At 43.3% G+C, this 16,413-nt stretch overlaps 1 protein-coding gene and 1 long non-coding RNA gene across 9 annotated transcripts in view; both read right to left on the bottom strand.

Annotated features, from left to right (window-relative positions):
• The window catches only part of LOC308189736, a 63,817-nt gene extending 58,672 nt beyond the window's left edge, over positions 1 to 5,145 (bottom strand). The window contains exon 1 of the long non-coding RNA XR_013946563.1: positions 3,603 to 5,145. This is a non-coding gene — a long non-coding RNA (uncharacterized lncRNA). The remainder of the gene's footprint in view (positions 1 to 3,602) is intronic.
• Positions 5,146 to 10,281: 5,136 nt separating this feature from the next.
• The window catches only part of ARHGAP6 (Rho GTPase activating protein 6), a 325,242-nt gene continuing 319,110 nt past the window's right edge, over positions 10,282 to 16,413 (bottom strand). For all 8 annotated transcript variants that reach the window (XM_080556509.1, XM_080556508.1, XM_080556511.1 and 5 more), the window contains 2 exons: positions 14,382 to 14,462; positions 10,282 to 13,302 (listed from right to left, as the gene is read on the bottom strand). In XM_080556509.1, coding sequence (XP_080412635.1) covers positions 12,596 to 13,302; positions 14,382 to 14,462 — 788 coding nt within the window. In that variant the 3' untranslated portion in view covers positions 10,282 to 12,595. The remainder of the gene's footprint in view (positions 13,303 to 14,381; positions 14,463 to 16,413) is intronic.

Genomic DNA, 16,413 nt, shown 5'->3' with positions numbered 1-16,413 from the left:
ACACATGTATTATCCTTACGTGCCCCCTAAAATCTCCAGAAACTGATACTTAAAATAAAGGAAAATCACAGTTTACTTTACATGTGAGCTATGATGGCACTTCTTCGGACATTATACTTATAAAGCAACCAACTGTTCAGACATTGCCTGAAGAGCACACAAAGGTCTCGGTCTCTCAGCATACACACTTTATATAGTCTGTATGTATTTCCTTCTGACAGCTCCAACCTCAGTTCTTCAAACAACAGCTTTTTACATTCAGGAAAAAACAACAACAACAACAAAATTATACGAGTCTGATCTGGCTTGCAATGCCTTACTGTTAACGTGAGTCTCTAAAAGGACTGAGTGACTTGGTCAGACCCAAAAATTAGTGCTCACTTCAGAGTAGCATTGCTGTTAGACATGTGACAACAACCAGCAGAAAAAACTGAAACAGAGCTTAATGCCCTTAGAAAAGGTCCCACACACAAAATTGCTTTTATTTTAGTCCAGGTGTATCTACAATCGTATAATGTTCAGAAAACATAAAAAGAAACTTAGCACCCAGACTTGTTGAGAGAGATGGGTGATGAGGTTTTTTCTCTGGTTAATCCCTTTGTGGGAACACAGCCCAAAACTCTCATACTTTACAGAAAAGTTTCACAAGCTCTGACATGCAACAGGTATTCGAGTTTTCATCTGGCCTACCTATGTGACCTGTGTCTTAGTTTACTGAATAAAAAGATACGCAGCTAGACAAAGATGCTGAAAGGTGAGGCCCATATGGATATATTTAGGGAAAGCTCTTTTTCCCTTTCTCCCCTCTCATTGAACATCTATTTTGGCTAGGGAGAAGGTTGGCAGGGTTTGGGTTCTGGCCATGAGGAACTCAGCCCAGCAGCCTGGTCGCTCGGTGGAAGAATCGAGGCATTCAGCACAGCTCTTGTTGATCCAATTATAAAGGATTTACATTAACGCAATTGTGCAGTGAGCAGAAACTTTCTAAGTGGAAAGATCTGCTTCAGTTGCCGTGCTAGTGTGTTTGCTTATTCCTGCCAAATAAACAACATCTCCTGCTGGGTGATTGGAAACAAGTGTAAGAAGTTCTGGTCATACGATGCTAATCCTTACAGTATAATCTCAACTCTGCTCCACAATGACTTCTCCAAATTGGAGAAGGCTGTGCTGGTCACACAGCAAAGCCTGTGGGTTGGCAGGGGGAGATGGCTGTGTGGCTGCTTGAGATCTCGCCTGAAGCTAGGCTGAAGATGGGAAACACCAGGGGCTCATAACCTGCCCGCCTGATGCTCCTCATGCAGGCCTTCATCCTTCTCAAAACTTGCAGGCACTGAGGGGTGGGCTGCAGAGGGGTATCGGAGCTGTGAAGGGGTGGAGATGGAGGACACGGAGGTAGCATGGAGTCCCAGTGCTCTGAGGGAGGGCTAGCATTGCTCTTGCTGCAGTCACACAGGGCTGCACAAGGCCTGTATCAACAGCTGCCACCAGGACAAAAGTCAGGTCTGCTCCTCACGGTAGCAGTCACAGTCACAAGGAGTTGCTGCTGGGGAGAGTCATCTCTACAGCTGTTAAGGAACTTGCAGCAAATCCACCAGGCTATCTGCAAAGATGTGATGAAGAAATTTGCCAAATGGCAAAAGCATCCTGATTTTGGTACCAGTTTTTCCTCTCTCTCCCTCCTGCCAAACAAACCTATTAAGATTTGTTCAGAGGTAAACGCAAACCTGAGGGTCAGCATGAGTCAACTTCTGGCTTTAAATGACAAGACCAATCCTAGCTATACACTGGATATGCAGTAGACTTTTCTGTCCCTTTTTAATATGAACTGTTGTAGGAAGAGAAGAAGAGAAATGTAGAAGAGAAATTGTAGAAGTGCTTCTTGCTGTGCCTAGAAATGTTTATAGTAACACTAGCTATTTCAAAAAAAGGGGTGAGGGGGTGGGAGATGGACAGGATGGAACCCATTACTAAGCTGTAAATATAAAACATGTCCTGAAAAACCTGATCTTATCTAGCTGTTATTGGCTTTGAGCTGTGCCCAGTGCTTCACTGTGTATGTTGTGACATACCTCAGAAAACATGGGAGAAGTTATCTACATTTTACAGTAATGAACTGAGCTCCAGTTCAGCAGAACATGACAAAAAATCTCTGACCACAAAGCTGCACTAAATTAATAATGTGGTTTTATTGTCTCCAGTGCCCAAGTTTCTTTCCTTGCCTTGTACTCCACTCAGCTCTGTCCCAATCCACTCTGTTGGGACTGATCAGACTTGACACGGGGTATTGCTCACTTGTCTGAAGGAAGAAAGGTCATGGAAGATATTTTTTTAAAATCTTTTCTATGAAAAGGGATAGAGAGGCTTTCTCTCTTCACAGTCTTGTCTGGTTACTTTTGTTCTTCCATTGCCATCTGCATTCCTGATGTTCCTTACTGTGTGCTTAAGCTAATCCCTTGTTATCAGAGAGAAGGACGTCTACATGTTCTCCCTGCTCACTCCCTAAAACACGGAGCAGAAAATTGCCTGAGGTTAATATGAATAGTAAACTGAAAATCTGCTGAACATCTCTCCTCGCAGGAACAATCAGGCTCCTGCTCTCTCTTCTGTACACAAGGCAGACCTAATAGTCCACCTGTGTAAGAAGATCACAGGGACCAAGGGGAAGAGCACAGAAAAATGAAATGAAACCAAGACCACCTACAACAAATGCAACTAGAACATGCACCTCAGCCAGAGCTTAGGTGACAAGGAGCTGAAGTCTGCACTGCCCCGTTGCAGCATGTCTTGGGAGTAATTCAGTTGCTCATTGCTTACCTGCAGCAAGGATCAGATGTCTGCTCAATGGCAGCCACAGGAACAAGGAACTTCCTTTACCAACAGATTTTATTTTTTTTTTCTCTCCTGGAATTATTGCATTTTTTTCAGCCCCTTTCCTTTGTCTTCATGGCACATTCAAATTGCTTCTGCGGTAGCAGTTAAGTAGCAACTTCTGCTACCAACTGGCAGGGGCCCATGCTGCTGCCTTCCCAAGGGGGCTCGTCCAAAGGTGGAGCCCAAAGCCACCAGCTAAGTGACTGCTGCAATACCCTACCTTCTCCCTCCACCTAATGAATAACTGGCCCCTGGTTATTCAGACAAGTTTTTTATTAAGACAAGTGTTTTATTAAGACACAGTACTTCCTTCCCTGATAATTATCTACCTGCCAGCCTGGGTTTAAACATTGCCATCCACTTGTTCGAGACTTGTGAAGCAGAACAAGGCTAGGAACATGCTTTATTTAAGCCAGAATTACCTGGAACCTAGAGGCTCCAAGCTGGTGTTTCCACCCAAGCTGCCTGGTGTGCAGGGTACTCCTCACCCAGCTTGCTGGGCTGTCAGGGAGAGCCCTTGTTTGGTGCCTGAGGTGAGTTTGAAAGTGTCAAACAGACAACCCCAGGGCCTGAGGCTTCTTATTCATTCCCAGCACACAACATGTTGTTGGCCCTGTGCACCTGCAACTCTCCCTGTGCCTTAAACCACCATAGGCCCTACCCACACCCCCTGACCCTAGGGGCTTTGACCTTTCTGCACAACAAAAAACAGATTATCTCAGGCAACTTACTGTCCAGCAATGCACAAACTGCCAGAAGCTCCTGGATGTAGACTTCAGTGTAGACTCTGAGCACTAGGCAGCACCTCCTTATCCTTGAAGAACAGGACCAGCTTTTCAACTGACCTTATCTCCCCAGGCCTGCAGGAAGGAGATGCCCACACCACCTCCCCTCCCCACAACCACCCCTATTGTGCCCAGCCAGGACTCCTGCTGGCCCTGACCTCCAAGCCTTACACAGGTGCAAACACCTACCCTAGCAGGTTCAGCATTTAACCCAGCCACTGCAGCTGGAGCAAAACCACTACCAGCAGCACAGCCTCACAGCCCCAGAGACAACCTTATAATTCCTGGGGCAGTTATAGTCAGCACAGGTGTCCCCCACTACATGATCCAGTCTGAGCATCCCCTTCCCAGGTGGATGGATAAAAGAAAAAGGCAGAAGGCTGAGAAAGGCAGGATCTGAAAACAGCCCGTAGTCTACTGATGTGTGATGTGCAACTGCTGTGTTGCCATTGGACCCCTTCACCAGCACAGGGGAAAAGGAGAACTAGATGACAGGCCCTCTGAGCTTATATAGGCCTGGTATTTCCCACGAGTACTGTTCAAATTGCCAGATGACAGTAAAACTATGAAGAAGGGGGGACGTTTTGAAGGTCACTTCTTGAGTCTTGTCTATTACACAAGGAAGAATAAAGGAGCCCTAAGGCTAGAAGAAAAGCAGAATAAAAGACAGTATTACTCTGTCCCAGTATTTGTGTAGCAACATTGTGGTAGCAAAGCTCAACACCGGACAATATGGGAGGAGGCAGTGAACTGCCTTTGCTTACACATATTCTCATAATCTCCTTCTCACCACCACCAGGGATCAGACAAAATTACTTTTGGTGACACAGGACAAGACATGCTGGCTAGCAGGCCTCAGCATGTCTCCAGGCTTCCCCATAGCCCGGTGACCATGTGCTGCTCTTGGATCCCATAGGACCAGATAGGGACGGAGAGCTGTTGTCTCCCTGTCCTGCCCTACCTCTCCAGGTCACTAGCAGCACTGCTCATTTGCTTATACACTTTTCTCTCCTATGGCTCCTGCTCTCACCACCCCCAACAATTCACGGCTTCAGCCCCCTCTCTTCTTTTGGGTCTCCCTTGTTTTCCTGGTCAGGGTGTGCTGAGAGGCTGGATATGGCTGTGCTACCTGACCTGCCAGTCTTGTCACTATGGCCCCATGCTGCTCCATCCTGCCTCCCCACCATTCCTTCTGGTGATCCCACATCCACATTGCCCTCTATTCCATGCATAAATGTTTCTAACTGCAAATCTTGGCCCTTCAAGGGTGGGAGGGCCTGAAGGTTCAGAAACTGATCTGTCAATAGGTGTCATGGGGAAACAAAGCACACATTATCCATTGTAAACATTCTTTCTTCCTTTTTATTTATTTTTTTATTAGAGCCATTGTTCCTTTTACAGGGGAGTCTGCCAGCTCCCCAGGTCCCACCACTCATTTACCACTGCCAGCTCACAGAAGGATCAACAACAGGTTCTTCTAAAATAATTTTCGCCCACAGAAAACTCCCAGTGGGACAAAGCTGCTATTCCAGAGCACTCCCTATTTTATTTTTTAAACTCACTGATCTTTTCACAGAGCACCTTAGTGCTATCATATGGGGACATTTTGGTTTTGGGGAAGATTTCAGAAGAACCTCCTTGCAGCTCTGAGCTCCTTCAGGGCTCCAACTTTCCTTGTTATAAGAAAGCAGGCCACAGCTATGTATTGAAGATACCAGCCTGGGCAAAAGCATATCTGGTAACCTTTAGCTACAGAAATAGCCTGTGGGTGTAACAAAGAGTTTGTTCATCATCTCACCCTTTTAAACCTTTTTTTTTTTTTTTTTTAGGAGAAAAGCCAGATTCCTCTTCTATATTCAACACTCAGAATCCCCGAAGTGATTGTATGATTCTTGTCCTCGAGTGAACAGTGTGTTTCTACTTCAGTAACCCCACTTGGCAGGCTACCACACACATTTATTATTTTCTGCACGAGAAAGTGCTTTTCAGTCCAACCCTTTTTCTTTCTTTCCTTCTGCATTTTCGTATGGAGACTTATCTACTCACCTCTGTCAGTTTGAAAATAGTAACCGGGGTACAGGTGACATCTTTTTCATTATCTAGGAGTTTTTTTAAACTCTAAAGGAAGCTTTGAGTTTTAGGTAGTCCTTTCTCAAAGTAGGCCAAACTTGCAGTTTTATTATCTGCAAACACAGACATCCCCACACTGCCCAGGGCCAGCCTCGGCACCTTGCCCAGCGTTGTGCGTGACCATATGCACGTCCACCAGTGCCCTTCTCTCCTCCTTGGGCACGAGTGTGAAGTCCCCACAGGTTGGAAAATAAAGACGTCCATCAGAAAGAAATGGTGATCTGAGGTGTCCTCCTTTTTTAACAAAAACATTGTTTAAAATTGTTCAGTTTTATGTAGAAGTTTAAATAGTCATTGGAAGAGGGTCCAGAGTCTGATAACCATGTGGCTGGCAATGCTGCTCTCACCTGCTCCGACACGCTCTTCCTCTCCTTCCTAAATGCAGTCCTGGATATAAGTGGATAAAGACAGCTCTGCTCTTCCCTCCCTCCTCTGTGACCCTGAAAGTCCAGTGGCTAACACATCTGCTTACTCAGAAAGAGTAAATTAAAATTAGGATTAAAACCTGTCTTTTGCGAGGAAGATTTTGTTTGTCCATTTCCCAGTGCTGCTTGAGATTCAGCACAAATTCACTTCTGTACTTCTAAAATGCCCAGGCCAGATGCTTTCATGAATTCCCTATTCATTTTGCATTGGCTGAACTAATTAATTAACTGGTCCAGTACACGAATACTTTCAGATCAGCTGGAAACTGAGTTTCCAGTGAATAAATAGATCCCATTTTAAAACAAACAAACAAACAAACAACAAAACAAGCAATTCCAGACCTGGCAGTACCTCTACCACACATTCAAAAAAAACCCAAACCCTGGGGTTTGTACAGCATCCAGCAGAGCTTAGCGTGAAGTCCCCGTCTCCTGGCTGCAGTGCCCCAGGCCCAAGGGAGCAGCAAGGCCTCCACCAGCACCCCTAGGCCCAGCTTCGCCCGGCAGCCCAGGGAAGGGCACAACATCACCGAGGCCTCCAGATGGGCTTCACTTCCCCCAGGAGCTGTGAAGGTATGCTAAGGCTCTTGCCTTCCCTGGTTGTAATTACTTGCTGGTGTTAGGCAATGGCTTTATTACTGCTGCCAGGATCGTCATCTGGCTTCTGTTTTACCAGGCCTTTTGAGTGTGATTCATTCAGCCTGATCTGGAGGGCTACTGTAAAGTGGTCTCTATTTGAGCAACTTATTTAGCCTTCCTTTGTAGGTGATGGAAAGAAATGGGCTCTTCTAGCAACCATCCCTTCAAAATGGATTATACTTCAAAGAAAGATCCAAGGAAGCCGTATGGCTCGTGGCACAGAAATACCTGTCTCTCTATACTGAATTAAAAGGGAGCCGAATAGGGACTTGTCCAGATCACCTATGGAGAGGCTTTAAGCTTCAGAAAAATTAAATGAATGCTATTCTCAGAGGCAGCGCATTTTTATGACTGAGCACTCTGGGTGTCTACATGCCTTGAATAGCTCTGCGGTCTGTGCAGCACTGTCTGGACGCTGAGATGCCTTCCCCTAAAGCAACTGTAGCACAGCAGTAGTTTGCTTTTCTCAGTGATGTGAAAGAGCTTACTGATGTCAAGATACTCTTTAATGCAACTAAGAACCATTTCCACTGCTTTGCAGATCTCTGAGGTTATGGCATCGCACAATGAAGTTACTCTCTTTTTTCTTTTTTTTGGAAATGAATTCAAAGAAAAAGGAAAAAGAGAGACAGAGGGAGCATGGTGAGACTTATATCCTGTGTAATTCCGAGAAGAGGAAGAAGTTCCTGACCCTCCAGTATACCAGCACGAGCGCAGAATAAGATGGTGCTCCAGAAAGGCTGGAATTGAAGATTTTGACCTCAACTGTTTCCCATGAAACAACAAAAACAGGGGAGAAGTGGGGGAAACAGACCATACGACTATACATTCCAGCCCATTTTACTGTGTCACTTCAATAGCACAAGAGTTTTAAGTGGTATTAAACTGTGCCATGTTAGCATACCGGTCTTCTGATGTAGACAGCAGAGCTATTGAGAGATTTCAAGCACCCAAGACAGAAGTTGAGTTTGTGTAAGTTTATAACACAAAGCCTCTCTCAAGTGCTTGGCCAGGCTCTTGTCTACAAATCTAAGCAGCAAGCCCTGCAGTTTTGTGAGTAATTTAAATCAGGCTAACTGAAGGCTGCTGCCAGAGGGGACAGCCAGTCCCATCCACCTGCTCAACCATCTCTGAACCTGTCTGTCCCCTCCCTTGTGCCTATCACTTGTGAAAGCCACTGGGCTACCTGAATTTAATCTCTACATTGTACAGAGCAATTTTCAGCCAGCGCAACAAGCCCTGGGATTCCTCCCACAACTTCAAGACCTGGGGTAAAGGGATGGGAGGGATGGGGAAGGAGAAAGTGCGACTTTCTGACCAGCAGCAGAACATGGTCTTGGTCACATCATTTCAAAGACAAAAGCAAAAGTAAAATACTATTCTAAGTCTGATCTTTTCATTTTCTCCCAGGTTCAGAGGATCCCCACCACACTTGGGTTGTATCTAGAGGTTCATCAATTGCTCTCATTTTGTCGTATCCACGATGGAAGAGAGAAGAGCAACCCCTGCACTGCTGGCAACCCACACTCACCCCATCCTTGTAACTCCCACATCTCACTTCTCTGGGAGGTGGTAATGAAGACTGCTGTGGGAAGAGCGTTTTTTTCAGTCCTAGGCATGAACTACTGTGGTATGGTAAAAAGCAAAGGGAAAGAGCTGAACTGCAGGAGTTTGCCCTGAGGCCTTGTGGCTTCTGGAGGAGATCTTTTCTAGTGTGCTCCCTGCTGAAGCAGGAACCCATGACACATTTGCTATGGCAAGAATTCTGTTCCCGTGGGAAACAGTCAGAGAAAAGGCTTCGATATCTCCATGCTATGGACTTTCTTCATAAGAGGAATATTATAAATATGCAAGAGCAAGCATCAGAGGAAGAAAAACGTTGCACAGATCTAAAATGGGATAGTCCACACAGACCTGCTGGCTGACATCAAGCTAGAAGTAACAATTCAGGGCTACATAAACCTCTTTTGAAGTACAAGACGGACATCAAAATCAATCACGTCACCAATTTCAGCTTGGAATGACAAGTGTCTTAACTCCTCAGCAGGGTGTCCTTGCTTATGTCACATCACCCAAAACAACTGCTCACGCTCCCAAATTACCCAAGTGTCCATTGCTTTGCCCTCCCATCACTTTGGTTTTCTTTCTGTAGCTGAAGACACCAAAGCTAAGCTGCACATGAACACAGGGCATGTGCCGTGAACAGGGAATGAACAGGTTGCGGTGGGACTCTGGCAGCAGTGGGAGCGCCCAGGTGGGAGCTGAGGTGGGGAGGTGGCAGGTCCTCCGATGAACACGTGCCTTCCCTCCGCCGTGATGTGGGCACCTCACTGCTTCTCACAGCACCACTGACTGTGAGCCCTTTCTTCCAGGTGAGTCAGAGAGAAACTCATCAGCCTAGCTCTGTAACAGCAGGTAAGCGACAGAGGAAAACAAGGATGCTAAACTTTCTTCATTGCAAGCTTATGGCCAAGTAAAGCAAGTCCCTAAATAGCTAAAATAATTCTGTATTTTAGTGATAAATCATTGGAGTGCTGAATTAGACGCTTATATCTTGGACTATGGATGTTCTTTGTCCTAAAACTGGTCAATAACCTCTGACCACTGGTCAGTGGTTTTCTACTTCGACTTGTTTTTTATCAAATAAAAAATAGTGATTTTAAAGATAGTCCGGGTTTTGCAAAGGCTAGATTTACTGTGCAATATACACTTCGTGACAAATCATTTTGCATTCAGGGTGTTGATGTGTGTTTACATAGCATGGCAGCCTTTTGACAGAAACTATACTGAGGTTCTCTCCAGTCTCCCTGTCCTACACGGTAGCAATAAAAATCTTATTTCAGACTCTAACACTCCCCCAGCCTCTGGTCCTGCTAACGGAGAGAGGGTCTTACCCTGTCCACATAAGCTCCAAACTTTGGTACCTAGGACCACGATTTTCCATGTCTATCTATTTGTCTTAAGTTCCAGCTGCTTCCTGTTATAGTAAACATTTCCTTCACAGAAAGTTTCAAACACCTGTTTTTGTTTGTTTTGTTCTTTCACATTTTTGTGGTGGGAGGACCAGGAGGCGAAGGAGAGGGATGCGTACCTGCCAGATAATTTGATAGGCTTTTCAAAATGTTTTTTTCCTCCTCTAAGCATTTTGCTTAGTTTAATAGTTTTCCAAATTTCTAGCTAAATCAAAAAAGCTTTTGGTCTAGCCCAGCTCCACCCCTTGCATATTGTAGCAAAGTGTAAACTTCCCCTAAATCCTTCTAAATTTAGAAAACCACACTAAACTTACTGTTGTAACAGTGAAGTGTTAGATCTTATGTATGTAAGAGGTACAACTTAAAGCTACTTAATACCTATCTTGCTTACAATAATTTTGCTCTGTCCTGTTCAAATGAAAATAGCAGAGAGAAATGATTCAGTCTTGGCCAATGTTATTTTTAATTCATCAGGATTTATTCTATATGTTTTCTTCCAAGCAGTTGTATATTGAAATGTGTGCAGACACATTGTCCTTTGACAGTGTTTTTTTTTTTTTTGTTCTCCATTTTTTCATAAACACCATATTGATGGTAATATACACATATATACACATATATACAGAGAGAGGTACTGGCGAAAAGGAATCTTTTTATGAGGCTAAGTAAGTGTTAGACATCTTTCACTAAAAATGTTAGAAATGTGCAGATACTTCTATATTTAGAAAGGGACTTAAAATGAGGAGACAGTGAACAGAGCATCTTCTGCAGCAGGATTTCTATTATGCCTGTTTTTTAGGACTGCTACAGAGCTTTAAGATGCTGTAGCAAATCTGCATCAAGCCTGGGATGATACTGAGACAAGATCAAATAATGATTGCTTGTGAGAGCTCTTTTTTAGTCCTTTCTTATATTCCACTATCTTTTGAATTTGGGTGAGTGTGGTTTTGTTTGTTTTTCTTTTGGTAATAAATTGACGGTTGCTGCAACGAGCTACATGCAAGAATCTTTTTGTATCATGTCTAGTATCAAGGGATAGAACTGAGATTTATTCTAAATGCAATATTGATAAAATGAGCTGGCCAGCCTGACAGTGCTTCAACAGCCAAAGGCCAAATCCTGCCCCCTTCTGCTTGGGTTGGTACTTTTATCTTATTACTTTACTTGGGAAAATGGAGATAAGCAGGCTCATCGTATGATGGCCTTTAAGCCTCAGACACAAGCAAAACCTTGGATCTTGTATATTTAAGTCATATCTAAAAGTGGTCTTTAGGGCCCTAAGCCTCTTAGATGTTTTTGACAGAGATACTCAGTAACATAATAAAAACACATCAATTTTTACATAAACCTTACTAAAAAAAAAAAGAGCAAAAATATGCTCATTGTTTAGCTTAGCCTTTTATTCCATCATTATGGCACAAGATAGAACTTAAACACAACATCACTGAATAAGTTTTCAACTTCATTAAAATTAACACTAATATGTTTTATAAAATTCTTTTGATATGATACTTTCCCTTATCAAGTGATAAAATAATTTTCTCTACAATACTGAAGTACATTGCCACCTGCTGGCCACAAACGTTTTTGCAATTTAAAAACACCAGAAGGCGTATAAAACATCAACATTTAACAATGCAGCATACAGTCATTGAAGAAGTACTATTGACCCAGGCTTTGGCACAATATTTATAGAAATGCAGCTGTGAACTTCTCCAAATGGCATGTTCATTTCCGAAATTCTGTGACTCCCTTTTGCTAGCATCTCTGTCTTTATTTTTCTTTTTGCTTGTCTAACTTACTTAATGCTGAAGCTTTGCTATTTTAAAGGAAAAGCCATATTCTTTCTCAGTCGTTACACACCTCAATTTATTGGGTTTGGTTTTCTAAAATTTGGATTCCAGTTTATTGTTTTAGAACAATACATAAAATGATACATTTATAAATATATATATTATATCCTGTATACATAACATTGTTTTTCCTCTAGAATGGGAGAGCAGACCTTTGCACTACATCTTAGTTGGTTTAGGCACGGCCTTGCTCTTGATTTTCTGAACTGCTTCCTATCAGAATCTAAAAAAAATATTTTTACAATCTAACTTGTATCAAATTTTAATTTTGTTTGAAAATATATTTATAAGAAAAAAAATATTTGGTATTTCCCCCCCTCGCTCACTATTACCCTTATAAAATATATGGCTTTTCATGTTCCTCTCTATTTTAGTGTTTTTCAATAGGCAGTGAAATTAAGGACAACTTCCCCCCTTAACATTTTTTTTTTATATAAGCACAGAAACCAGCTTGTGCACTTTCTATAGAATTCCAATGCATATCACGGTAATGTAAGTGCAGTGATTTAAAAAAAAAGCAGTCATGACTGATTGACATCTGTATATGAAAACATAATATATGATTATCATACAATACCCATTACAGAATATACAATCATCAAAACTGCAGATATATAAATACATTTTTAGCCACATTGAAGCAATAGTTTTATCTTATACACAGTGTATGCATACAGAGTTATTAAACTAAAATTTTCATCTTGTTTTTTTCTCAAAAGCTTGCTGAAAAACAGGAACATACTGTATTTGTAAATGGATTGCTTGACAGTGCTGTTAAGAAATTAAAGTGAACAAGGTTTAAAAAAATTATATGTAACTTAGTTGGTAGAAAACACACAAGCCCCCCAGTTTTCCAACATGACTGTTGTTTTCCTATGAGAGGGAGGCAGAGTTATGAGTGGCAGTTCTGTTGAGTTTGATCATACAAGGGTTTCTGGGAGGGCATCAGGGTTATCTGCTGATAAAAGCTCCCAAATTTGCCATCTCTCTCTTTGCCAATCATGCCAGTCTGGCTCTGAAACATTTTTACTGTTCTGACTGTGAGCTGCCGTCGAATAGATATTACCCACTTGGGTGTGCGGGGCCGATCGCTCCTGCCTGGAGATGGCCTGCTCAGGGGCTTTGGCTGCTGGTCCTCCAGCTGCTCTGGTCCCTGAACTTTTTTCATGTCGTTGAAGTCTCCACAAAGAGTGCAACGTTGAAGAAACGCCTGATCGCTGCGACAACGCAGAGCTTGTTTTTGCTGGGCCAGGGTATGGGGGTGGTGGCCTCTCTTTTCTGTAGGAGGGCTTGGCCATGCTCTGAGAACAACCCGCATGTGAGTCATACTCAGTGAGGTCCTCCACACTGCTTAAAGTCAAGTGCCGCTCCGACTTTGAACGTGACTGGTCCAAACTCCTACCGCTGGCTTCAATATGTGGGTTACTGCACACCCGAGACACTGCAGGATGGAGCTGACACTCGGGAATGGCAGCAGTTGTCTGACTCCTTCGCATGACTTGTCTGCTGTTGTCCAATTCCGAGGAGCTTCCCTGCCATCGAGGAGAATATATGGATAGGTTCCCCTGGGAAAGAGAGCACTGTCCAGGTCGCAGCAAGCTACTTTCGTAAATGTTTCCATAAGAACCTGGGGTCCAGAGTAAGAAATACAATGTCAGTCTGCACAGTCCTTTACATGACATTTTACAAGTTACTGCTTTTTCCCTGCATCATACCACAGAAGAGAGATAGGGGCTTTTATCATTAGGCTACACAATTAAAAGTTTATCAGCCCACCACTGGGTGAACCCAAGGACATGGAGCAACAGCCTTGCATTTGTCAGACTACCAGACTGAGGGTGGAGCCAGGCTCTTTTCAGTGGTTCCCAGTGCCAGGACAAGAGGCACTGGGCACGAACTGGAGCACAGGAGGCTCCCTCTGAGCACCAGGCAGCACTTCTGTGCTGTACAGGTGGCAGAGCGCTGGCACAGGCTGCCCAGAGAGACTGTGGGGTCTCCTTCCCTAGAGAAACTCAAAAGCCACCTGGGCATGGGCCTGGACAACCTGCTCTGGGTGGCCCTGCTCAGGCAGAGGTTGGAGCAGGTGAACTCCAGAGGTTCCTCCCAACCTCAGCCATTCTGTGATTGTGTGGACCTCTAGTATTTCTGATCTGAACTATGCCTGTTGACTCAAGTGACTCAAGTACTTTGCTCTAACATAAAGCCTTATAGCACACAGCATCTTTCGATGCAGGAGGTGTTTCAGTCTCACAGTTCCTTTGTAAGGTGGGTGCAGATTGCAGGAAAAACAAAAGGCAGAACAGGACAATAACTTGTCAAGACCACTCTGTTCATAGGTAGAGCCAGAGCTTTCAGCCTCACAGGCTGTGCTTATGCCACTACTGCAGCTACTTCCAAGTCTCCACAAGGTGTCCAGCTTCTAGTGAGTTTTAGAACTACGTAAAACTGTTTTCTGAAGTAATTAGAAAATGATCTTTTAAATTATCTTCTAACAGCTTGAAATGCTGTCACATTTGTAAAATCATTGTACTTCTCTGTATTTTATTGAACAACCCTTTAAAAGTCCAAGATCTGGTCAGTGGCTTACGTACACGTTTAGCTCTCGGCAACACAAGTTCTCCTATTTGTTTCACTGTGATTTCTCAAAACATGGAAAGTTTATGCTTTTGTTAGATTTGTGTTTAAAACTTCTGAGAAATATCTGACCTGTAATTCCTGTATCTTTGCAGCCACTTTTCAGTGTTGAATGCCAGGTGCCCCAGATATCAAAATGATCTTCTGAAACATCTGAATGGGAAGAAGAGCAGAAAGAAGATGATGAATCAATCCTTTTAAAACCATTATTTAGAAACACATAAATGGAATATTAAGTTGAATTGACATAAAACTTTATGTAAAATATCAGAGTTGATAACATATACTAGCAACTGGCTTGCTGTGCACCTAGCACAAACAGAACAAATGTATTGTCTGCAATTACTTGCTGTTCCAGGCTCAGATCATGTAATGACTTTAGTGAACTCTGTATGGACAGGACACCTGAGCTTGCTGAGAGAGTGAAATTTTCATTGTCTTCTGCCTTAATGAAGTCATAGAATTACAAAATGGTTTGTATTGGAAGGGGCCTTAAAGATCACCTAATTCCAACCCCCCTGCCATGGGCAGGGACACCTCTCACTAGACCAGGTTGCCCAAGGCCCCATCCAACCTGGCCTTGAACACCACCAGGGATGGGGCATCCACAGCTTCTCTGGGCAGCCTGTGCCAGTGCCTCACCACTCTCTGAGTAAAAAATTTCTTCCTAATATCTGATCTAAATCTCCCCTCTTTTAGTTTAAAGACATTCCCCCTTGTCCTATCCCTACAGTCCCTGACACAGAGTCCCTCCTCAGCTTTCCTGTAGGCCCCCTTTAGGTACTGGAAGGCCACTGTAAGGTCTCCCTGGAGCCTTCTCTTCTCCAGGCTGAACACCCCAACTCCCTGAGCCTGTGTTCATAAGAGAGGTGCTCCAGCCCTCTGATAATCCTCATGGACCTCCTATGGACTCATTCTAATAGGCCCATGTCCTTCTTGTGCTGGGGGCCCCAGAGCTGAACACAGTACTCCAGGTGGGGTCTCACAAGAGCAGAGCAGAGAGGGTCAATCACCTCCCTCGACCTGCTGGCCACACTGCTTTTGATGCAGCCCAGGATACGGTTGGCTTTCTAGGCTGCAAGCACACATTGCAGGTTTGTGTTGAGTTTTTCATCAAACAACAGCCCCAAGTACTTCTCCTCAGGGCTGCTCTCAGTTCATTCTCTGCCCAGTCTGTATTTGTGTGAATGGCAGAATTTGCACAAGAACAGGAGGATTTGGTCAAGAAAAGTTAGATCATGTATTTTTCTTAAGGAAAAGAATGGCAAAGCTCCCTCAAGCAGCCCCAGTAGCCACTGTAAGGCATGCTCTAGCAACCTGCATCTTGGGTCTTACAAGAAAGTGCTGTCACATAACAGAGATTTAATGAAATGCACACGTCAGGCATTGTTCTGGATTCTAACCATTTTGTGCCATTTTCAGATTTCATCTGGCAGTAAAGAAATTTCTTAATTCGTCATGGTCTACTATCATTGTGATGCATATTAAAGTCCAAAAGATGGTTAATATGATAAAGCTTCATGTAATTTCCTGTTGATAACTTACTAGAAACCTAACCACATTTTGAAACCTATTCAGAGATTTAGATGCTGAATACATCTAAATAATGCCCAGTGGCATTTATAAAGCATACAATTGAGATAATAGCCTAAATCCCATTAATTCCAAAAGGGAATTTAATCACCTAACCACTACCTCTGAAACCAGATGTTTTTTAAAATGCCACCAAACAGTTATCTGCACCACTAAGCACTGAAATTCCTTAAAGTTTGGCTTACTACACCTGTATTTCATGAAAGTAGTTATTAATATTTTTTTTACATTTTAAAATGAAAATCATCTGAGAGTGCAGGTGAGCTATCAGCTTTAACAACAGTTCTTTATAGAAGAAATCATTCAGGTGTGCGCTCCCTAGACACGTATGGAAATTATGGATCCCTGCTCTAGTATTGGTAGGTGTGTTATTGGTAACAGATGTAGAGCTGTGCAGCTCAGCTGTGCTCTACAGTGCAATGGAGTTGAGGTCATTCTCTTCAATTGGAGAAAATTTATAGCATGATGTCTTAAACTCAGATTTTTCCAAAGTCTAGAGCATAACCTTGTA

The sequence above is a fragment of the Anser brachyrhynchus genome (assembly GCF_964034855.1).
Source record: "Anser brachyrhynchus genome assembly, chromosome: 1".
NCBI classification, from domain to species: Eukaryota; Metazoa; Chordata; class Aves; order Anseriformes; family Anatidae; genus Anser; species Anser brachyrhynchus.
This window is presented reverse-complemented; position numbering and strand designations above follow the sequence as displayed.